General features: G+C 43.6%; 1 protein-coding gene across 1 annotated transcript in view; it reads right to left on the bottom strand.

Annotated features, from left to right (window-relative positions):
• Dpys (dihydropyrimidinase) overlaps positions 1–24454 on the bottom strand; it is a 72358-nt gene that overhangs the window by 28100 nt on the left and 19804 nt on the right. Inside the window, exons 5-7 of the mRNA XM_035449661.1 lie at positions 15421–15577; positions 14286–14427; positions 11856–11998 (exon numbers count right to left, since the gene is read on the bottom strand). Of these exons, the coding sequence (XP_035305552.1) occupies positions 11856–11998; positions 14286–14427; positions 15421–15577 (442 nt within the window). The remainder of the gene's footprint in view (positions 1–11855; positions 11999–14285; positions 14428–15420; positions 15578–24454) is intronic.

Below are 24454 nucleotides of genomic sequence, written 5' to 3'. Positions count from 1 at the left end.
TTTTGTTCTTTTTAACTCTAAGGCGGAAAAAGCCCTGCAAAATGTGGATCTTGAGACGGTTCCAAGAGTTGTTAAACAAAGTTCAAAAGGGAAACAAAACAACACCCCCACCCCAGACGGAAAACAAACAAAAAACATTTAAAAGCACATATTTCTTTACTGGTCCGAGGGCACTAAATCTTGTTCATTCACTTAGCAAATAGCTATTTGGCTCCTGTATTTTCCTGGAACTGTAGCGGGATGGAGGCCAATACAGAGACAAGAAAACATGAGTGTGTACTGGGTAGAGAGAAAAAACAGCACAGGCGTTTAGTTAAGTCCCCTATGCAGCCTCTCTTCGGGGCTTATGCTTTTTATTGTAATGTGAACATAGGCCCTGCAAAGGAGAACACTTAGGATAGGATGGGTCCCTGTGACTCCTGGCTAAGCTGCTTTTCTTTCGCCACATGTTGAACAGCACAGCCATTGCTAGGAAAGAAAGCCCTCAAATCATTTCTAGTTCATTTGAAAGGTTCAGCTGCATACGGACACATTTAAATAAACAACATGCAGTGAGTAGTGGTTGATATTGTGTGTGTGTGTACATGTGTGTGTGTGCCTGCTCACATGTGTGTGTGTGTAGGTGTCTGCATGTCTATGTCTGTGTGTGTACATATGTATATGGGTGCCTGCATGCGTGTGTAAGTGTGTGTGTCTGTGTGTGTGCGTATTTGTGTGTGTCTGCCTGTGTCTATGTGTCTGTGTGAGCATGTATGTGCATGTATCTGTGTGTATGTATGTGTGTGTAAGTGTGTGTGTGTGTAGGTGTCTGCCTGTGTCTGTGTCTGTGTGTGTGCATGTGTCTGTATGTAAGTATGTGTGTGTGTATGTGTCTGTGTGAATGTGTGTGTGTCTAAGTGTCTGTGTGTATGTATGTGGGGGGGAAATAGATTTCCGTTTCATGCAGTCCAAACTTCTTTTTAAGCAAGTGTTCTAAAGGCCATAAAATAATCTTAGGCAGTTTGTTTGAACAGCTTTTGCTGCAAGGTATTTGAGTGATATTTGGTTTAATAAAAAGCTGAATGGCAGGGCTGGAGAGATGGCTCAGAGGTTAAGAGCATTGACTGCTCTTCCGTAGGTCCTGAGTTAAATTCCCAGCAACCACATGGTGGCTCACAACCATCTGTTATGAGATCTGGTGCCCTCTTCTGGTGTGCAGATATACATGGAAGCAGAATGTTGTATACATAATAAATAAATAAAATATTTTTTAAAAAAGCTGAATGGCCGTTGGCTAGGCAGGATTTGGGGGGCAGAGAGGATGCTGGGACTAAGGGCAGAGTTACCAGGAGATGCCAGGGACACAGACAAGTAGTGTGGGTTTTGCAAAGTAAAGGTAACTGAACCATGTAAAACAACATAGATTAAAAGATATGGGTTAGTTTAAGTTATAAGAACTAGTTAGGAACAGCTCTAAGCTATCACCTGAACTTTCATAATTAATAAGAAGTCTCTGTGTCCTGACTTGGGAGCTGGCTGGTGGGACAGAGAAAGACTCAGTACAAGCTTCACTGGAAATAATTTTTAAGAGGTCAGCTCCGATTTCCTCAGGCTACCTCAGCCAGAAGGACCCAAGAAGCTTCTCCGTTTTCGGCTTTCCCAGGGAAAGCTGGAGGTGTCTGTGAAAGGAGAGACGTCTTGAGTGGAATGTGGGCATTCTCCTATGCTGCCTTCAGTCCCTCCCTGAGTGACGTCACCACACAGTGAGTTCTGAACGACAACTGTGGTAGTCACAGCTCCCACTCACTCCACACATGGCCACCTGCTGGTGAGTGGGCACTACCGTGTTCCAAGCTCTTCTAGCATTACTCAAATGGCGAGGATTTGTGTGCAATGCAACAGCACCACACAACAACAACAACAACAACAAAATGAATGCTTTCTTTTTAAACCAAGCAGCATTCCCAAGTCATACCCAGCTCAGAAAGGCAAAGAAGTTGGTTAGCCTCAAAACTTATTAAAGAAAAGTTTTCACCAGAAAGGTTTTCTTTCTTTCTTTGTTTCTTCTTTCCTTCCTCCCTTCCTTCCTTCCTTCCTTCCTTCCTTCCTTCCTTCCTTCCTTCCTTCCTCCCCTTCCTTCCTTCCTTCCTTCCTTCCTTCCTTCCTCCCCTTCCTTCCTTCCTTCCTTCTTCCTTCCTTCCTTCCTTCCTTCCTTCCTTTCCTTCCTTCCTTCCTTCCTTTCCCTTCCTCCTTCCTTCCTTCCTTCCTTCCTTCCTTTCCTTCCTTCCTTCCTTCCTCCTTCTTCCTTCCTCCTTCCTTCCTTCCTTCCTTCCTTCCTTCCTTCCTTCCTTCCTTCCTTTCCTTCTTTTCTCACACGAGGCTATTACTTCCCCAGTTACCTGGATAGTGGGCAGGATTTTGTATAGATTAACAATTAAAAAATAAACACTCACACCTCAACATGCTTCACTATAAATTACCATCTGCCATGGGGTTGTCCCGGGAACCGTGAGCATCTGTAATAACAACTGTGTGGCGGGGCCCCTGAACATAAGCAAACACACAAGCAGGCCCACTTGCAGTGCCAACTCCGCGACAACACAGGGAGAAAGCATGGTGCATACCGCCTGGCTTCTGCTTAGGCGCCTACACAAGCCCCGTGTGCCTGTTCCCCTTCTCTCTCCATGTGTACTGGGATCGAATGTACTGGGGGGGGGGGGCTCTTCTCCCTTTCCCTCTCCGTGTGTACTGGGATAGCATGAACAGGGGCGTGGGGGGGGGGCTCTTCACAGACTCTGTCAGCAACAGGCAGGAAAGACAGATCTGTATCCCGACCTGCTTTTCAGAACAGAATCTCAGACTGCTGGGCTGCTGAGTGTTTGTGTGTATGTGTGTGTGTGTGTGTATGTGTGTGTGTGTGTATGCATGTGTGTTTAATTGTGTTATGTATGTGTGTTTATGTGCTTATGTATGTGTTTGTGTGTGTATTATGTGTGTTTATCTATGTGTATATACGTGCACGTACGTGTGTATATGTGCGTGTGTGTTTATGTATGTGTGTACGCATGTGTGTATGTATGTGTGCACGTGTGTATATGTATGTGTGCATACATGTATGTGTATGTGTGTGTTTATCTGTGTGCATTGTGTATGTATGTGTATGTATGTGTATATGTGTGTGTGTGTGCGCGCGCGCGTGCATTGTGTGTGTGCATGCATGTGTGTTTGTGTGTATGTATGTGTTTATCTGTGTATGTGTGTATGTATGTGTATGAATGTGTGTGTATGCATGTGTGTATGCGTATGTGTGTGCGTGCATGTGTGTGCGTGTGCGTGTGTGTGCATGTGTGTGCGTGTGTGTGTGTGTGTGTGTGTGTGTGTGTGTGTGTGTGTGAGTAGGAAGAAGAGAAGGATTACAGTTCTAAAATCAGATGACATACAATGTGACAGGTGCCTCACAGCTTCCTTTAAGTGGCCCCAGATGATGCGGCCATCTCCACACACCCAGGCATCATTGTTTATTCTGTTTACTGCCCCTCGCTGCATTTCCCTTACAGCCAGGGGCATATCCAACACCCTCACGTCGTTGCTCTTTGCTGAACAGAAAGTCAAATCCGTTTATCTCTATCTACCGCAAGGAAGGGAGGGAAATTAAGCAGGAGGGGAAGCACAATGCCTTTAAGAGCCATGTTTTTGGGGCCAAAGCTTGCTGTAATTGAGTTTAAAAAAAAAAAAAAACAATAAACCAAAAAATAACCGGAAATGAAAATCCGCCTCCTCTGCAGAATACAGAGCAGTTAGAAGTCTTCATCAGATGTTTCTGGGCACACAGTAGTCAGCTCCGTGTTTGTGTGCTTGAGATGCTGTGAGACGCCCTGTAGCTCATCAACACTGAAAAGGGAGGGTTGCCATAGTAACTAAGTGCTCTTTAATGAATACCGAAGAACTGGGGCTCAGAGGATAGCCATAAATTGCCAGAACATGAGTTACTGCTGCTCCTGCAGGCTTGCAAGTAGCTTACACGCCCTTCTCTCTAATCGGATTTTAACAGGTTGGCCACGTTAGCTGATCTCTGTTTGGACCACATGACCCTATGAGATTCCGTCTCGATACCTAAGGAAAACCACACTCCTGATTTCTTCCTCATAATCTAAGTACCGGAATATTCCACAAAAATAGGTCGAGCAACTAGATGAAGGAACATGTCCTTAGATTTAAAGCTTTGCCCTGAGTTGTGAGGCGTTGGGACACAAGTCTGTCACAAGCGATACACACCGGCTCAATGAGCCGTCAAGCTGAATACAGGGGACTCTTGGTTTCCAAAATAGAAGGTTGATGCTCTCTTTGCACTGTTTTCTGTTATTAATATTGTGCGATGACACAGAAGAGGTATTGCGGTTGATTTTGCAGGGGATTTTTCACAGACGAAGCGTGTCTAAGGTAATCTCTCATCAGGATAGCCAACACTTGCCCTCACACACCCAATCCATTCCTCCCTCACTGCCCATCACCGCAGGGTCAAATGCCTCACTGAAGGCACGCAGCTTCTTTATAGATATACAAAACAAGAAAAGACAAAAACGTGGACTCCTGCTTTTCTTTCTACTGATGTCCTTTGGTGACTTTAACAAGGCCATTTTTAAGGCAACAGGTTAGGTGACCAGCACACTTATTTCAACATGCCATTAACAACCAACGAATCAAAAACAAGCAAAAAAAAAAAAAAATCTAGGTACCAAGAAGCCCCCAAATCATTAGCAAATTGCACCCTCACTTATGTAATCAGCCGCTCAGGTGGCCCAGCGTGGGCCGTGGGCGCCCCCTTCAGGACACAGGGCTCAAATACACGTTGCTGTCCTCTGCGATAACTAACCATAGCTGGCCATCGGTTTTGTTTTGTTTTTTTTGCTAACACGGTTTGAGAAATTGTGCAGAAAGATGTCTAATGTCTAATGATATGATCAAACAGAGAGCATACATAACATGAGACTATAGTTAATGCTGAAATTACATACATACATCAAGGGAAATACTTTCTTGCAAGACAGAGTACCACTCCCCCCCCTTCAAGTAAATCCATTTCTTCCCTTGATTAAATACTGCTTTTTCACAAGGCTAACTTTGTGAGAAATCACCTCAGTCTATGCCAAACAAAAGTAAATCTGGAGGCAGCCTGTGGAGGCCTTGCTTTCCCGTTCTCTACAGCCTGGACACACCCATTAGCTTTCACGGTTTCACTCGGGACCCCTCCCTGGGTGCCTCCCTTTACTTTGGCTCTCTCTGCTTCAGTCTTGATGCCTTACCCGCTCCTTACCGGCTCCCACACAGGGTCTCCCTGCTCTGAGCTTCTATGATATCTTATTATTGTCTCTCATTCGATAGTCTAAGCATGTGCTTCCTGGGACTGAGAAAAATCTCATTTTATATCTCCTCTCCTCTCCCTGGAAGGACAGTTCTCCTAAAAGAAGGACCTAGCCCTGTCCATCCTTGGTCCTCGGTGCCTGACTCCCAAGGAGAAGCAGCTCAGAGTGAATCTGTTCTCTACAAGTCCATCTACTCCTGTTTAACAAACAGCTCTCAGCACCAAAGTCAAAGGGCTGCATCTAGAGAATGAGAGCAGGAAAACAGGGTGTCCTTCCACACTTAGAAAAATCTGATTTCTAATGACGTCCGTCTGCATGCCTTCGTTCTTTAGTCATTTAAGGATCCTGTATGAAAAGTCAAAAGCACAAGTGAGGGAATGCTATCCTTGACTTCCTCCAATCTTCCCGGTGTCCCTCGAGCTACTGCCTAGTCAACCCAGCCTCCTGTGTGGTGTGGAAGGCTGCACAGTATCCACTGCAATTCTACTCTGGGCAGAGCTGGACCAAGCCTAGGTTCTAAGGCATCGATTCAAATCTAAGTCTAGAGCGTAATGCCTCACTCTTTAAGGTGGGGTTGCATGCAGCGACTCCCTCTCTGAGGGCCAGTGCAGAGGAAGCAGGAGCAGGACTGGAGCTAAACCTGGGAAAGACTGCCTCAGCCAGGTCCCCTAGCTCAGGCCCAGCCGTGAGGCCTCACATCCTCCTCATTCATGCTTCATGGGCTGTGGAAATGAGACTTGGCTTTTGAATTATTCCTTCCCCCAAACTGAGGCTAGTAAGGAGAAGAACACATCAGAAAGGAAACGGCAACAGGGTGACTTCCTCCAAAATACCCGAGCACCATCCTTCAGAATCCGCAAAGCAAATAAAAATAAATGGCGAGAAACTGCCACACCCCAGACCAGCCTCAGGATGCTCGTTGACTAAACGTGATATGGGATCCTGGATGAGATCCCGGAGCAGAGATGAATGCTGGGTAAGAGCTAAGCAAACTTGGATGAAGAATAGGCTCTAGCTAATCGTAACACGGAGATATCGGCTCATTAACTGTGACAGTCATGCCATTCTGTTGGGTGATAATAGAGGAGTAGAGCTAGGTGGCTCCCTTGAGGGGGTCATCTCCTATTGCTGGAGTATCTTGTCCCAGCCTGGTTTCCCTGCGGCTTCAGCCCCAAATGAGCACACAGACGCTATATCAGTAATGAAACTGTTGACTGATGACTAGGGCTTCTTATTGGCTAGCTCTGCCTTAATTATTAACCCATTTCTATATATATAAATATTTCCACGTGGTCTTATCTTTCCGGAGAAGGGTCTGGACCTGTTACTCCTTCCTCTGCTACACGGCCTCTCTCTCTCTCTCTCTCTCTCTCTCTCTCTCTCTCTCTCTCTCTCTCTCTCATTTTTCAAGTATTGCTTTGGAGCCTGTCCTGGAGCTCACTCTGTAGACCAGGCTGGCCTCGAACTCACAGAGATCTGCCTGCCTCTGCCTCCCGAGTGTGCCACCAATGCCTGGCTACATGGCATCTCTTTTGTGGTGCCTCTCTGCCTATCTTTCCCAGAATTCTCATCTCCTAGTCCCACCTATCTTCCTGCCTCTAATGGCCAAACAGTGTTTTGTTCACCAAGCAATAAGAGAAATATATGGACAGAAGGACTTCCCCTATCACTCTCCCATCACTGTGAACCCCTATTCCTCTTTTTAAATGCACCAACACCTCAAGACTATAAACAAAGGTCCAGAAGGTGATGGAAGACTCTGGTGCAGCATTGTGAACAGCCGTGCAGGATTCACTAGGATTCGGTGTGCAGGGTGGGGAGAGGTAGTCGGTGACAATGGTGACCATTCTCCATCTCTCAGGATAGTGGAAAGCTATGGATGCGGTGTTCAGAGAGGCTAAAAATATTGCGGTGCATTAGCGATGTCCCAGTTAGGGTCATCTGCATAAATTTTGGTTGGAACAGAGAGCCCAACTGAGTACCTTTCTCACAATGAGCAGGCCAAGAATAGAGAGAGCAGGCGTTTGATTGACCCAGATACACAGCACGGTTTCTCCCTTTAAATGTGAACTCTCTCTCATTGTTTAAATGTTCACCCAACCCCTCATCCCATGAAGCCTCCCCCTCAGTAACTGACCTCCCTCTCTCTTTTGTCCACACTCTACAAATTTCACAGTAGTGCAAAAAAAAATATTATTACAGCATCCTAGAGAAAAGCCATACAGAATTTAAAATGTCAAATAAAAGTTCCAAAGAACTTTGGCCCATTCCTTAGCTTGATAGTCTATTTCTACCTTTCATCAGATAACAAGAGCAGAGAAAGTGAGAAGATCTGTGTTTCTAAGAGGATTCAAGGGTCAGCACAGTAGAATTCCTTTGTTCGCCTGGCTGCTTGGTCAACCCGGGCAAATTCAGCTGAGCATAACTAAAAGTGAAAATACTGGCCAAAGTACACCACCAGCCAAGCTAGAAAAGGGTAAGACCGTAATAACAATGTAGCTTAATTGCACCCAACCCCCACCTCACGTTTCTTAGCAGGCTGTTTTTAAACTCACTATATATCCTCAAATGACCTTGAAATTCTGATTCTCCTGTCTCTACCTCCCAAGGTCTGGAATTACAGGCATGTGACATCACATCTGATTTCAGCAGTGCAGGGACTTGAACCTAGAGCTCCCTGCATAAAACAAACACCCTATGATGCCTCTCTTAGCTTATGAAATGAGGATACAAATGCTGCTTCCTGGTCATCTTGTGATAGACGTACCAGTTAGCTTGTTTTACAAAAGAGGAATAGATGTATAACGACCTAATTTCCTCCGTTCTTTATGTTGTGTGCATGGTATCAGGGACAGAGCCCAGAACTTCAGCAAGACCAGCCAGCTCTCTTCCACTGAGCTCTTCAGAGACTTGAACCTAGTAACAGTCATAGAGGCAGGCCTGTGCTGGTTTGCATTATTTCTGGCCCTGGGGTATTCATGATCAGCAGACCTGGATTGAAAGCTTAAGAGTTTTTGGCAGTGCATATATATATATATATATATGTATATATATATATATATATATATATATATATATGCTATACTAATGAAGACGTAGCACTCCAAATTAAAGACTGAATACATATATTCATTCACCAAGAAAGATCCTAAATATTTAACTTTCTTTAGTGGTTATTAGATGAAGAACGGTTGTTATGTATATATATATATATATATATATATATATATATATATATATATGGTGAAGAGCAAACAAAAAAGATGACCTGGATAAATGCCTAACCGATTATGAATAAATACCTTTGAGGCACAGAAAGAAGCCTTTGAGGTTGACCTTAGATTAGTTATTCTTAGACTGGTCAGAGGGAAATTAAGTAAGGAATATACAGACGATTAAAAAAATAATAACCACACATCGGGATCGTTATGCACCATGCAAGTGACGAGGACAGGAGGGACAAAGCCGAGTTTATAGAGATTAGTAACTGGAGCTTGGGAGAAAGTGATCTAAATTTGTGTAGCCTAAGGCATGACTCAGGGGACATAATCACAGCCTATAAATACCCTCCAACCAGCAAGATGTGGTAGATAAAGCCAGGGAATTATTCACAGGCTGGCATTCCGGTCATTTCTCTTTGTTCAGCTGTCTAAGGAAGATGACACTTTGGACCTGAGCCGGTGTGATCCTCAAAAGAACTCCAACAGCTTTGCTTTTGAAACAGTGTCTTTGGTGGCCTGTACCCTGGCCTCCACAGTACCTCACCATGCTAAGTCCTAGTGATTGGTTGTTTTCCATCCCCTCCCTCCCTCCCTCCCTCCCTCCCTCCTCCCTCCCTCCCTCCCTCCCTTACTCTTTCTGTCTCTTTTCCTTCCTTCCTTCCTTCCTTCCTTCCTTCCTTCCTTCCTTCCTTCCTTCCTTCCTTCCTTTTTCCCCTTACAGATCTTTTGCACATCTGTTATGGTTTCCAGTGTTGTGTTTTTATCGGATTTATGTGTATGTGAATGTGTTTCTCTGCGTCTGTGTTCCTTGTGCTTTTTTGGGTTGTGGGTGGGGGGCCAACACTTCTTTTTCTCCTGGTAGTTTGTTTGCTTCATCCTACTCTAGTTTGTATGTTTTTATTTTATCTTATTTTATTATTTTTTTTTAGTTGCCTGTTTGTATTCTAGAGAGAGAGTGAAAGAAGGGTGTGGATTTGAGTGGGTGGGGATTGGGGGGATCTGGGAGGAACTGGAGAGGAGAAACCATATTAGAATATATAATATGGGAAAATCTATTTTCAATAAAAAAGTAGAATGGCTTACAAAAAAAGTAATTTTTTTCTTTTTTTCTGTTTTCTTTTTTAAAGAAGAGCCATAGGGGACTGGGCAGTGGTTGCGCACACCTTTAATCCCTGCCCTGGGGAGGCAGAGGCTGGTGATCTCTGAGAGTTTAAGGTCATCCTGGTCTGCAGAGTGAGTTCCAGGAGAGCCAGGGCTATACAGAGAAACATTGTCTCAAACTGCACCCCCCCAACAGGAAGGAGGAGGAGGAAGAGGAAGAGGAAGAGGAGGAGGAAGAAAAAGAAGGAGGAGGAGGGGGAGGAGGAGGAGGAGGAGGAGGAGGAGGAGGAGGAGGAGAAGAAGGCTAGATTGGACAGTTTCATAGTTAACGGTATCTTTATTTTCTTTCCACTTTGATACAGAAAACCACAGAATAGAATTAAGCTGCCCCACCTGCACTAGATTAAAAAATAAAACATGAAAAATGCAGTATCATTCAAAACGCTTGGCTTTTGAAGAACACACAGGTTTAGAAGTCAAAGCTATGGGCTCACAGCCCACAGGTCGAACCATGAACGCCTGTCCACAGTCACAGTTTTCTCATTACCATAGACCAATCCTTCTTGGTCTAACCTGGTAAACAACATCTTCGATACCAAAGTGTCTTTGGCCCCACTGACTTGCGCAAACTAGTACTACTAGTTATCATCACGATGACTCAAATAGGAGGCTTCAAAAGTCATCACTTTTAACACATTCCTTCCACAAGAGAGGAATTTGGAGAATTTCTGGGCTTTTCAATTAAACCTTGTGATCTGCATAAGCCACAAGGTATTTAAAAAACAAACAAACAAATAAACAAAAACCTTCCTGGTTCCAGCCTTGGAGCAGCAGCCTAAATTACTGAAATTGCAAGAGGACCATTGCTGGGCAGTAGCGGCCCCCAGCAGAGTGGAACTCAAAGAATCAGAAGTTCTCCAAATTGCAGCCAGCCCAGGTTGTCCAGAGTCCACAGAGCCAAGCAATACTTTGCCATTCCCATTCTCAGAATATTAGAAGCCTGTCTACTTGTAGCTTTATTGAGCATTAAGTCTAAGTGTAAATCCATATTAACATAGCAGCAAAGGGTTTGCGACTGGCTGTTATCTCAGGATATTTCCCAAGTTAAGGTTCCCACACGCATTTTATTGCTTTGCATGAATTACAAAGCAGACTGAGGTGACATGCTGGAGTGTTGGCCAAAGGCTACCTGCTGTGTCCATGTCCTGCCAAACCCACGAACTGGTCCCTAGGTAGGAATGATGAGTGTCCTGAGGATAGTGCCAGCCACAAAAAGACCATCTGGGGCTTGCTTCTCGGCTCTCAGCCATAGTACCTTCCTTCATGTTCCAAATTCCAAATGGCCATCTTTTTCCCAGAAGGTGGCCCAAGGGCACGTCTGTTGAAGCCGGATCTCTGCAAAAACCTGGCTTCCCAGAAAGTATGCACTTTTGCTAACTATGATTAAAAAAAAAATACTAGGCCTTGCATAAATGCCCTATAGTAAAGTCAGAAGTCCCATCAAATTCTCATGAATGCACATGTGTGAACACAGAATGTTGAAGTGTGTGGCATTTCCTCCTTCACCAGTGTTCACCACAAGCACAAATGAGCAAGCAAGTGCTGTTGGGGACAACATCCTACAAGAAGAATTTAGCAGGAACTCAGCCTCCATCAAATGCTTCTTTTGAATTGGTGGAATTTGTCAGAAGCACAGTATTAACACAGAATTATGGAAATTGGGAACAAAGGGATTAAACCTACTAGGAATGACAGGCTGAGCCTGAGTTCATCTGGAAAGTTTGGCTAACTAAAAGTGATGTCTTTTGTGTTGGAATCTTTCTATCTAAAAAGCTCTTAAAAGGCTGTAATTATTTTGAGTTTCCAATTCAGCTCTTTTCAAATTAAGCCTTTTATTTTCTTCAGGGCTTTGCATGCTCCCTCCGTGTGAACTGGGGCATTTGCCAGGCACTGGAATGGCAAATTCATATTGGTTTTCTATACATATCCATTCCCAGTGAGTTCTACACAGCTTTTGCATCCTCCATGCCAAGAAAAACAAAGAAACATTTGTACATCAGAACCTTTATCTTGTGCCCAGGCCTAGAATCACCTAGTAAGCAATGGCTACTAACAGCCCAGGCAAAGTTTCTTTGCAAGCTAGGGCCTTTCTTCAAGGGTAAAACCAGGTAATGCAAGATCTCAGGCTTACCTCGTGGCTTCTGGGTCCCAGATCACAATGTCAGCATCTGAGCCAATAGCTATCCTTCCTTTTCTTGGATAGAGATTAAAGATTTTGGCTGCATTTGTGCTGGTAACTGCCACAAATCTGTTTTCATCCATTTTCCCACTGTACTGTAAACCAATTCAAAGAAGGAAGATGCATTTGTTGTGAAGACCAAACAGTTAAGCCTCCTCTGGGTATACAAGGGAAAGAGTTAACATCTATCAACCCAAACAGAAAGACATAGCTGTTATCCAAACAAAACTGCATTCCACGTCCTACATCAAAGAGCTGCATCTGAGCATGCTCAATATAAACCGATCGCATCATTGATGAAGACGAGGGCATATAGAAAAGCCTGGAGATGACTTTTCAAAACTCCTGTCACATTAAAAGACAAACCTACTACTTCCTCCCATCTATCCCCTGACCACGCAAGATTACCACATGTTATGACTAAATGCTGACAATGCATTTCCCACCCCCATATAAAGTTTTCTACCAACTACAATATTTATGACCTGCTCTATTTATTGCAGACCTGAGATTTATGAGATGATCGTGTAAATCCTAGGTAAAATACCGAGTAGTCAAAAGAAGACAGGTTATGGTGCTTTTAAATTAGTTGACAATGCCTTGAGAGAAGATAGAAGATAAGCAGAAGAGGCATAATTTTGTTCAATTTAAATTTATGCAAACCAGAAATCTTGGAAAGTCTATTTTAAGAAATTTTAATATAGAACCCTTATAGGGCTTATTTATGTATTATGGCAAGGCTTCCCTTAATACTTATTTAATTATTTCTAATAATCCTAGAAGTGAGTCATCTTACTCTCTCAGAAAATTATACAGTTTCATACATGTTACATATAAGTATTCAATTATCTAATGATCATATTTAAAGGTGTATATAATATAACCGTACCTTTATTGTAGTGGGAACTATAATGGATTATGAAAATCTGCTGTTATAAAGGTATTTACTGTAATCACACAACTTTAAGGAGGGAAGTTTCATTACAATTTAGAATATTTAAGCCAGGAGAAAGAGAAGGGAATCATAGGGGAAGTTAGAAGTAAGAGCGGAGTGGGGGGGTCAGAGAGGAAGATCAACACAAGTTAGCACTAGAGAGATGTTTTGAAGACCCTGTACTAAATTGATGGCTTAAACACTCCATTCGGTCATGCACAACACCGGAGTGTTTGGGGGAAGACAGTAACATGAACAGAGCTTCACTTAGGAGTGGCAACTCCAGGATAGAGCAGACTGGAACAACTGGTCACTGAGAATAAGGAAATCGACTTTGAGACTGTAAGAATGGTCCAAACAAAATACGAGCCTCCCATGAGATGAATATAGACATGAGGAGGCATTCTGAAAACAAAATCAACAGGACTCGGTGAATAATGAGTGTGCTGACTAGCTTTATGTTAACTTGACACAAGGTGGAGTTGCGTGAAAGGAGGGAGCCCCAATTGAGAAAATTCCTCCATTGGTCGGCATTTTCTTAATTAGTGACTGATTGGGAGGGCGTAGTTAATATTGTGCTCGGGGCCTTCCCTGGACTGGTGGTCCTGGGTTCTGTAAGAAAGCAGACTGAGCAAGCCATCAAGAGCACACCAGTAAGCAGAGCCCCTCCATGACATCAGCTCAGCTCCTGCCTCCAGGCGCCTGCCCTGTCCTGACTTCCTTCAGTGATGGACTGTGATGTGGAAGTGTAAGCTAAATAAACCCTTTCCTCCAAAACTTGCTTTGGTCATGGTGTTTCATCATAGCAACAGACACCCTAAGTAGGACAATGAGAATTAGAAGTGGCAGTAGACGTAGGAGAAACTCATCAAAGAGAATTCTCAAGTGTAAAAAATGATTAATGTATCATCTAGGAGAGGGGTCTTTGAAAAGCGGTCGTGGGGCCCTGGGGTCTGCCTAGTCTCTCTGTAGATCTTCACTTGGAAAGACAGCTTCATACCTAACACACAATCTGTCTGTGTGATTCCGCTCCATCCTTGGGGGAAAAGTTTTCTTCATTCTCCACTTACTATTCGTTTTAAAAATCATTTTGCCCATGGATTTCAGTATCTATATAATTTCAGACAGAAAATTTCATATCCTTCATGTATTCTTCATCAGTTCAAATAGTTACATTAATGACACATAAAGAATAACCCTACCTGGACCCAGTGTAAATTGATTGGTCCCCAATGTCCCTGCCCAATGACAATGATATAACTCATCTTCTGAACTGAACTATGAGGAAGAACCAACGGTTTACTGACGGTGCCGTGGAGGCGGGAAGGGATGGAGTTGAAAGTGACAGGGTGATTCCCAGTTTATCCTGAGAGGTGAGGTGGGGGAGGGGCTTTCTATGAAGGTTTGGATCTCTTTGGTCCCCAGACATGATTTTGTGTGAAACTCACCACGCCCTTTTCCCATATCACCGACATCCGGTCCTCAACACCGTTCACCCCATTGGGAATCTTAGTGAAGTCGTCTTTCCCCAGAGCCTTTTGACAGGTGTTGAAAGTGCAGTTGTCACTCCCTGTTGTGGTGAGATCGCCACTGTAAAGAATCAAAGAGAAAGAGAACCATGAGGAGGCAAGTAGACAAGACGTATAGGAGGAAACTCCTTGGCGTTCTTAGCCTCTGTCTGCCTCCTCCACGGGACGGCAAGCATTGGGAGCACGAGCAGAATTTCTGGGTGCACATCCCATGCTCTTGTGTGTTTATCATTGGAAGCACTTTCCAAGAACAGGTCATCAGGATTGCAATGCAGAATCCCCAGCAAGCCTGTCATTTACTGTTTACTGTCAGCTCCCCAGGCTAGCTGGAGGAAGATGACTAGTTTGAGGAAGAAATGGTCTGTGAGATAATAGGGTGAATGCTGGACTCTGCACCAAGACAGGAGCCTGAGGCTGTGAGCTTGTCCCATCTAGTTGTATGGACTTGACAGTGCTAACAGGGGCACAAAGGGCAATGTAGGTGGAAGTGTGTGTGTGTGTGTGTGTGTGTGTGTGTGTGTGTGTGTGTGTGTGTGTGTAAAATGCCATGCATAATATCATCATGACAACCTATGATAACAGAGTCGTGTCCTCCAGATCAACCCAGGTTCATACAGTTTGAACACAGGTGTAAGACTGGCTGAGAACGGCTGTGTGTCACCAGGGACAAAAATACCAATTTGGTTTATTAATAATTTCTGGGATACAGAAGTGTGAAGGAGAAAGGAAATTAGAAAAGGGAACCACTTGTGTGTGTGTGTGTAAATCTCCCCGTTAACTCAATTTGGGGACGTGAATGGGGCATGGAAGAATTTCGGAATGACTAGAATGGGCTACTATCCATACAACAACTTAGTCCCTAGATCATATCAGCTCAGAACATGGGAAGTCCAGCATTTTATGCTCCCCAGATACCATGGGTCAAACAGAGCAGAAGACCAGAAGGGTCCGTGGAAACTGTAGGCATAGGGTCAGTTCTCCTCCACCCAAAGATGAGACTTCTAAAGGATTATCTTTCATCCAAATACTTTTCAGTCATCTGAAAAATTATTACTTAGCCAACAGATTCATGAGGAAGCCCGGTGTTGAAGGATCAGGTCTCAGCGGAGGGCCCATTACGTGGTGGGCCGCATGGTGCCAGTCTTTACTCCAGTGGTGTGTGCCATCAGTGCCAAGACCCGCCGCAATCGGTTCTCCATAGACCACCTTTCCTGGAACGTCCAAAGGCAGGACTCAGCCCCTTAATGCACTTTTAAGAAAACCATCGGACAAACACACAGTCTCTGTCTCAGTAGGGGATGATGCTATAGCTTAACAGTTTTGTGACCAGGACTCAGTAGTTAACGACTAATAATGACTGAGCATTGACTGTGTTCAATGTCCTAGTCACTTGGCACCAGGCTGGCTACTTGCTTTGTTTTAATCAATTAGATTAATCAAAAATGTCATGTTCTGCCTCCAAGCCTAGGCTATTACAATTATTTCAGATTCTGCTATCTCTTTTTCTTTTGTCATGACTCTGGGAGTGTCACAGAGCGAGGAGGCTAGCTAGTGGAGACAGAGCCAACCCACGATGGACATGAACACAAATGGGAAGAAGAAACGAACCTCTAGCCGTAAGCCCCTCCTATTTCTGGCTCCTCGGCTACTGAAACAATGACTCAGAGGATTCTGGAGGCTGCATGTGAACTGATAATGCGATCTGAAAATCCTGTTGGGTAAATGCTTTCACTGTCTCCATTAAAGATAAAGCTCCGGGGTTATGTAATCTCTCTGCAGCTACTTTATATACTCCATACATAGTTGGCGTGGACCAGGCAGGACTTGAATCAAGCAATTTTGTGTCAGTGGCCTCAATTCTAGGCCTTGTAGCCAGATGACAGGCAACCATTAATATAGCCATATGGACTCCAACCACGGTGTAGCTCTGCCGAAGATTAATTGGTAACCTTTTCACATCCTCTAAAGGAACTTTCTCTGAAGACTTATATTCAATAAAAGAACACTCAGATAATAAAATTGTAGCCAGGAACGTGCATGCAAACGAGGCCAACCAAAGCACATAATGTTAGAAAACTTAATAGCGCACAATGAATTTGAATTTAAAATCAGGCTGCTATCTGATTAGCATTTGTCAGAATAATAGATTCACTGGCATCAACCTCATCACATGCAAGTAATCAAAAAAAAAAAAAAAAAAAAAAGGAATGATGAGGAGATTCTAGCATGCCAAATGAGTTCACTCTGGTTAATCAGATGCTAACTTTTAGTTACCATCCAGATATATGACTGAACTTAATTCATTTCCTTAGAGATCACACACAGTGGACGACCACCAGCTGCCCAAGTCTTCTAAATGGGCACCAACTACCCTCTTTCTCCAGTTAGCCAGATATAGAGAAATGGTAAAAGCCAGGCTTGCTGAAGTCTAGGGATTTGACTTGTTAAGTCACCAAGTTCCACACCCTGGCCTGTAAAAGTGGTCCCTCAGGAACCCAGACACCGCTGCTGCTACGCTTTGCTTCCTTGATACACTCTGCCACCCCACACCCCTCCAGGTCCTTACTACCCTGACTCCAGAAGAGAGAAATAACTCTAGCGTCTCTCAGTGGCATTGGGGATAAACAGCAGTCGCATACAGTGAACTAAGAGGTGTCAGTCTCTACTGTGAGAGACCAAGGCACAATCTCCATTTGCAACTCTGAAGAGAGCTTGCTGTTCCAAAAGCTCTTCTCCCGTTGCTTGGACAACTCGACTCTGACTTGATTTGCAATCGCTTCACGAGGTGCCACCTCAGGATTTTCGGCGATGCTTCATCATCAAGGGAAGGTCCTTGTCACATGTTCAGTTCAATCAGTCGGCACAACGAGATGATATGGAAGCGTGGCTCCCAGGCTTCACCCATCTTTATAGCTCTCGGGAAAAATTAAATGTCAGTATCTGTCAGAGTCTGCCAGGCTGCTCCAAAAGCAGATGACGGGTAATTTCCTCAGAAGGGTTAAGCTCCTTTCAGATGTGACAGGCTAGTTTTTTAGTGTACACAAGCTCTTCATTAAGGGTTTATTTTCATCTTTATTCTCATTACATATTTATGAACACGAAAAAATTAAAAATAAAAATTCCGAACGGCGCCTTGCTCCCTTCCACAAGTTTGAAAAGACCAGAACTCACAAAAAGAAACATAAAGGTGGAGGAAACCAACGAATCTGATAGTCCAAAAACTGGAGACTCAAACTACCATGTCCAACCTAATTGCAAGTCCTGATAGATTTGAGTGAAAAACAAGGCAAGAGAAGTCACTGGCGTAGGTATGGTCTGTGTGACTTTCAAAACTCTTGCCCATGACCTTACTTGGCCTCATAGCAACACCTCAGGCTGGTTTGATAAATGAAGAAGTTGATGCTCACTGAAGTTTGATAAATGAAAAAGTTGATTTGCCAGAGATACACTCTTGGGCAGCGGCCTCACCAGAGTTAAAGCCTTCCTCCTGTGATGCAGGATCATTCCTAAGGAAAGCATCTTTCATTTCCATTCCCTGATGAAGAGCAGGGGTTTTTAAATATCTTCAGTCAACCACAAGCTGTGTGTGAATGTGACCAAGCAATTAGCCCACGTCCCTTACTGGCTTCCTTCACTCTGCATTGCAGGTGGCTGTGAACAGCGCCGCGTCCGTCTTCTGTCTTTGGATTTTACTTGCAAGCAGATGGCTCCAATAACTCTCCATCGTTGGTTTCCTCCCTAGCAACTATCTTGGTAGGCTGTACCTTCTCCATCCGCAGACAGTCTCCGTAGTCTTTTTCTATCTTTTGACACGAAACCAAAACTACGAACAAACACTCTATCACCCAGTTGCAATCTCCTGCTTAACTGCCCTTTACATCTCTGAGAGGTTCTAGAGATTTCAGAGTCACGAAGCAAGTTAGGACTCTCAGTCACTGGACAGCTTTAAGGGAGGGAAGTGTCGGAATGGTTGCTCCTACCTGCACGGACCCTTGTACCCTGAGATCTATGAAAGGAAGTTAAAAGGTGAGGAGAGGCTGTTCGGGTGCCATGGAGAATGCATTGACTACAAAGTCTGACGATAGCTACACTTTTCAAAGCTACTGTCCTACTAAGTAATAGGGTAAAGGTCTGTTGGGATGCACTGACTCAAAAATCATATTTCTTTAGGAAGAAGAAAATTGTTGAAGGGAAAATTAAACAGAGGCAGGGTGGTAGAACGGTTTGTGCAGACGTGAGTTCATATCCTGATGTTGTATTTCTTAGCTTTGCATACGATAAACCAATGTTCTTCGTCTCAGTTTTCTCAGAAGGACAGAGAAAGCAAACAAAAACATTTTGTAAAATACAAAGCAAAACAAAGATTTCTTTTTTTTTTAAGCAGAAGAAAAAAGTGGAAGACAATGAAGATGTTGGTGGGGTTGATCCTGGGGAAAATAAATAAGCAAACAGAGAAAATAAATATGGAAGAAATAACAGAAGAAAAACTTTCAAAATTTAAAAAAAAAATCAGCCTTCAGATTAAATGATGCCCTAAACATGAAGGTGAATTATTCAATGCTTATGACCCAATGTGGGCTTAATGAAATTTCTATATCCCTAGGATGGGGGAAAATGAGACTATTCCAGATAGTAAAACTGGTTAGAGAGGAAAAAGTAAACCATTGTTTGGCATTGGTTACAGTGCCGGAATGAAATTACACTGTCGAAGAAGTACTTTGTGACTGTCTTAGTTTGGGTTTTTCTTGCTGTGAAGAGACACCCTGACCACAGCAACTCCTACAAAGAGAACATTAATTGCGGTGTTTTGCTTACAGTTCAGAGGTTCAGTCCATCATGGCTGTGAGCATGGTGGCATGCAGGCAGACATGGTGCTGGGGATCAGAGTCTTACATCTTGACTCATACTCAACAGGAAGTAGAATTGACTGTCACACTGAGTGAGGCTTGAGAAAAGGACCTCAAAGCCCACCCTCCACAGTGACACACTTCCAGCAGAAAGTGTAGCCCAGATGAAAGGTGTGCCCTGTAGACTCAAGGTCTGGATTAAAGGCATGTGGCATTCGGCCTTCTTCAGCAAGACCACACTTCCTCCAACAAAGCCAAGTTCCATTCCCACTAGGGCAAAAGAAAAGAAAAAAAAAAAAACACAGACAAAAGGGAGGAAGCAGGGGAGAGAGAAATTGAGGAAGACAGGAAGGCAAAAATGGAGGCAGGGAAGGAGGAAGATTACCCCCCTCCAAAAAAAGAACCCTCCTTGCAGAAGGAGCTGCTTGTGTCTAATGGAAAGCAGGAGGAGAAACTAGAATTGCTAGTGCGTGGTACAGAAGAAGGCCTGTGTTTCTTTTCTGAACCTATTTAAAAAGAGCTAACTGGAGAAATTCCAGGAAAACCAAGAAACTTTTATAAGACCACAATGGTCTAAATATGTAGCCAACTAAAATTAGGTGCGTTCTGGAGCCTTATTGGCGTGAAGGAGACGCACTTGACCCTGGCGCTTGGAATTGCTTCTCTCCGTGAGTTGATGTGAATAGCTCCAGCTTGCACTTCACTGAGTGGGTAAATTTCCCTTGTTTCGGCAGGCAGAGACTGGTGTCACACTCCTACGCTGTGTCTGAATGTTGGGCATAGGCTAGAGACAAAGCAGGGAAGTGGCGGATTTATGGGAAGGACATGGATGTGGTAAAGAACACTGTCATACCAAGACAATTCTAAGGCATTGGCAGTATCATCCCCCGAGTTCCTTCTTCACCCCCGGGGGAAGAAAAGGGAGGGGCTGGCAAAGACGTTCCTGGAATCTCACTGAAAGCACTGTACAACAACTCATACCATTTGAAGTGACGATTATTACTAACAAAAGTCAGGTACAAAACTCAGGTGGCAGGTAAGATTCCCATGAGCCAAGTTACTCTTTTTTCATCGTTGGAAGACAACTGATACCACTCCAATTTGCAAGTCACGATTACATACTGACCGTCTAGAATTTTGAAGGTAGCTACTTAAAACTAAGAGCAGATGTGGCCAGCATCGCCAGCCCCCAAAGAATGGTTGAGAGAAACGTGAGCTAGCTAACTTCGCAGTGAACACATTAGCAAATCCATTCTTGGCATTTCTAGCTTTCCAATAATGCCACAGTGCTAAGAGAATGATAGCGTTGTCAATACCATCTTCAAACATGATTACAAAGCCCCCAAGCCAGCTCATTTTTTTAAAAGTCCAATCAATTAATTATGTACCCATCCCAGATCTAGACCATGCTCTTTCAGAAGATGAGACGGTTTGGCTTTGGGTTGGCAGACTTGGACTGGACCTCTAGACCTAGCACTTGCCGTTGAAATCATCTTGAGTGTTGCTTACTGATCTTTCCCAAGACTCAATGTCATCAGTCACAAAACAGTCATAAAGTTGAACCTGAAGTCTTCCGGTGACAATTTAAAACAGTAGTATATTAAAATAAAATGAGGAATAAAATGTGACGTGATTAAAAAAAAAAAAAACACCTTAGAACCTTACTCTGTGAGGCACATATTGTGTTAGCTGTTATGATATATACCCAACGCTTCTGAGTATACATTTGGTAATTGAGGTAGAAAGTTAAATTTAACATCATTGAATCCCTAAGTGACAACAGAGGTGATCAATGATCGGACAACCTTTGCATATTAGTTTCAGAAGGTCTGGGATGGGCACCAAGACTCTGCATGTTGCTCCTAGATAACACAAGCACCACATTCTGGGAGCCATTGTTAGTATCAGGGCCCAGGAAAGAAGGGGGGGTTATAAAAGCATTTATATATTTTCACATTGTAAATTCAAAAGAATAAATTCTTTCTTATTTAAGTAAGGTTACAAATAACAGGTCTCGATGGTACTTTGGTGCTGAGAAATGCTGTTAGAGGATGATGAGTTACATAAGGTACCCGAATCCTTCATGGAAGGTCAGTGTGGTCCGTGGGCTCCCAGTCATCAGCACTTTCAGGGTCTGCCCTTGTGTTTGCTGATGCAGTCGCCATGGGGAAAGTTTGGGTCTGCTAGTCCCTCTCCTCTTCCTTCTACTTCCCCCTGGATCACAGCTCTCCCCTCCCCAGGAGGAGTTACCCTCATCACAGAATGGGCTTGCTCATGCTGAATCATTCTGGAGCTCTACTTGAAGGGACCAGCTCCCCATTTCGGCAGCCATAACAGCTGAACACGTGCTTGTCCGACCTTGTCTTAGTCACTAGGTTAGATGCCTGCCTCGTGGCAAGGAACCAATCAGAAGTTAGCTAGTGGTGCTATGCTTTACGGCTCTGGGTGTGCTTTTCGGACAAGGGCACAGCAATGACGCGCAGAGCATAGCAACCACCCTGGGAGGGCCTATGGGCCATAACAACCAGTTGACCAATCAACACAGGGCAAACCCTCCAAGCCTGGAGGCACACCAATCCTGAGCCTGTGCATACCCCTAGACATGCCCCTTACGCTGCCCTATAAGATTTCTGTGCAGACACTTCGAGCTGTCTTTCCTAGCCATCCGCCATGGTGGGTGGATGAAAGACCTGAGCTAACATGGGGATAGCACGTTAAACAACAATAAAGCCTCGTGCAGTTTGCATCAAGTTTCTGCCTCCACATGGGGATTGGGGTGGCCGTGGTCCTGGGCTGAGATCCTGGAGGCCTGAGCTTCCAGGGGTCTTACATACTCCCTATGACAATTGCATACTAGGGTATTGTTTACAGGTTTACAGGCTGCGTATAGCTCCTTTGGAAATGGATCTAGCAGTATCTAAAAAGTTATGTGCTCATTGAATCTTTGAACCAGCAATCCTACTTCTAGACAATCCTTCTTTAAGGTAGGAGCACAATGGAACCATAAAGATGGTCACGTGCCAATCCTTACTTTGTTCGTATGTTACCTAATGTAGTGAAAGGGACCTTATGGGTGTGGTTAAGAGCCTGGAGGTTACTCTAAACTAATGGAGTAGTTCAATGGCATACAAAGAAAGGAGAAAGACGAGAGGCCATTCAGAGCAGGATGCCATGAACAATGCTCAATCCAGCACCGTTCTGGAAAGCGGGAGCCGTGAACTGAGGAACCCGAGCAGGCTCTGCTGCCGTGAAAGGTAAGGAATGGGCGGTGCTCTCCAGACTCTGTCCTCTAGAGGTACTCTGTCCTCTAGAATGGTCAGATAACAAGTTCACGTTTTACGTCACTAAGATTGTAGCAATTTCTTACAGAGGCAATAGAAAAGCCACACGCCTTCTGCAGATACTGAATAGTCTCTGCTGGTGACCACCGTGGTGTTCATTTGTAAGAGCTGATGCCGCAACAGACCACCAGGGGAGGATTATCTGAGTAAACACAGCAGTATATTCTAGACTTACAAACGGAAATGATGAAAACCCATCCTCTGAAGGCTAGCCTTGGGGACTTATTTCTAACAGAAAAACCAACAAGGGGAAAAAATACTAGCATGCTTGTTGTTTTGTTTGTTTTAATTTTCTTATGAAGGAAAGAAGAAGAAAAACAGAAAGATATAGATAATTTTACTTTTTAAAGAGAAACTGTCCATTCGGGTCAGAAATAAGTGCACAAAAAATTTTCTTACGGGCTATGACAAAGAGCTACAAGACTTCTTTGAGCAATGTTTTTGCATATAATTTTGAAACTTGGACTAATGTAAAATGATAAACAGTTCCCTCATTCAAGAAGTAAAATTGTATTTAAAACTAATTTAAGCCAGGTTGTGGTGACACATGCCTTTAATCCCAGCACTGGGGAGGCAGAGGAAAGTGGATCTCTGTGAGTTCCAGGCCAGCCTGGTCTACAAAGTTAGTTCCAGGACAAGCCCCAAAGCTACAAAGAAACAAAACAAAAACAAAAACAAAAAAGCCAAAAACCAAAACAAAAACAACAACAAAAACCCCAACCAATTTAAAATAAAATCAAAATGCCCTTTACTTAAGACTAATAGTTGTCTTTGGTCCCTACATCTTTATAACTGGCTCCTAATTGAATTTTGTCCATGGACAGAACAAAACACACTGTCAAGAAACAGCTTCCAGCCTGAACTTTCAAAATCAGGCTGGGTTAAGATTGGCATTTGTGGACAGGAGGGTGGTCCACGCTTTTAATCCCAGATTTTGGGAGGCAGAGGCAGGTGGATCTCTGTGAGTTCGAGGTCAGCCTGGTCTACAAAGCAAGTTCCAGAACAGGCTCCAAAGCTACACAGAGAAACCCTGTCTCAAAAAAAAAAAAAAAAAAAAAAAAAAAAAAAAAAAAAAAAAAAAAAAAGTGTACCTGGTGAGACACAGAAAAGCCATTCCACAGAGCTGACAACATCACCATCTGGTGGTGGAAAGCTAGAACTGCAGCTTGGGTTTTTCAGCTGGATTCTGTTTTGTTTTGGTGAGGGTAGGGGGCGGTTTCACTTGCAATCCTGAATCACGCCGGGTGTGGAAGGGATGGAGCAGTATTGGTAGTGAGACCTTGTGAGCTCATTCGAAATGATACGGTGAGTTACATTTTAAAAGTGAATATAGTTCACAAAATCCTTATTATTATTATTATTATTATTATTATTATTATTATTATTATTTTTAGTTTTCAAGAAAGGATTTGTGTAGTTCTGGCTGTCCTGGAACTCACCATGTAGACCAGCCTGGCTTCGAACTCACAGAGATCCGCCTGCCTCTGCCTCCCTAGTGCTAGAATCAAAGGTGTACGCCACTACGCCTGACCAGATTTTCTTTCTTTTGCATGACTATGTTCAGACTGAACCAGAGAACGGAGGAACAATCAATTTAAAGTTAAAAAATAACCTTTAAAACCGTAATCATTAAAATGCTTTGGGGTTTAAACTGCTTCAATTGACCCAGCATCCAAGGTGCTGCCGGACAAATCGATTCAATTCAAAAACAAGCTCTTGGACGTGAACTCTGCCCTGGCTCTGCCTGATGTTAGCAGGGTGAGCTGGATGATCAGGAGATGTGGAAGTCGCTTTAAAATTAGCTTTAAAGTTAAAAATTCACTATCACGTTAAAAAAAAGAGAAAAGAAAAGAAAAGAAAAGAAAAAAGAAAAGTGGCTGCTTATGGCGTTGAGAGGAAG

Source organism: Cricetulus griseus, chromosome 10, assembly GCF_003668045.3.
Source record: "Cricetulus griseus strain 17A/GY chromosome 10, alternate assembly CriGri-PICRH-1.0, whole genome shotgun sequence".
Taxonomy (NCBI): domain Eukaryota; kingdom Metazoa; phylum Chordata; class Mammalia; order Rodentia; family Cricetidae; genus Cricetulus; species Cricetulus griseus.
The sequence above is the reverse complement of the archived record's forward strand: the minus strand, read 5'-3'. Positions and strand labels throughout refer to the sequence as shown.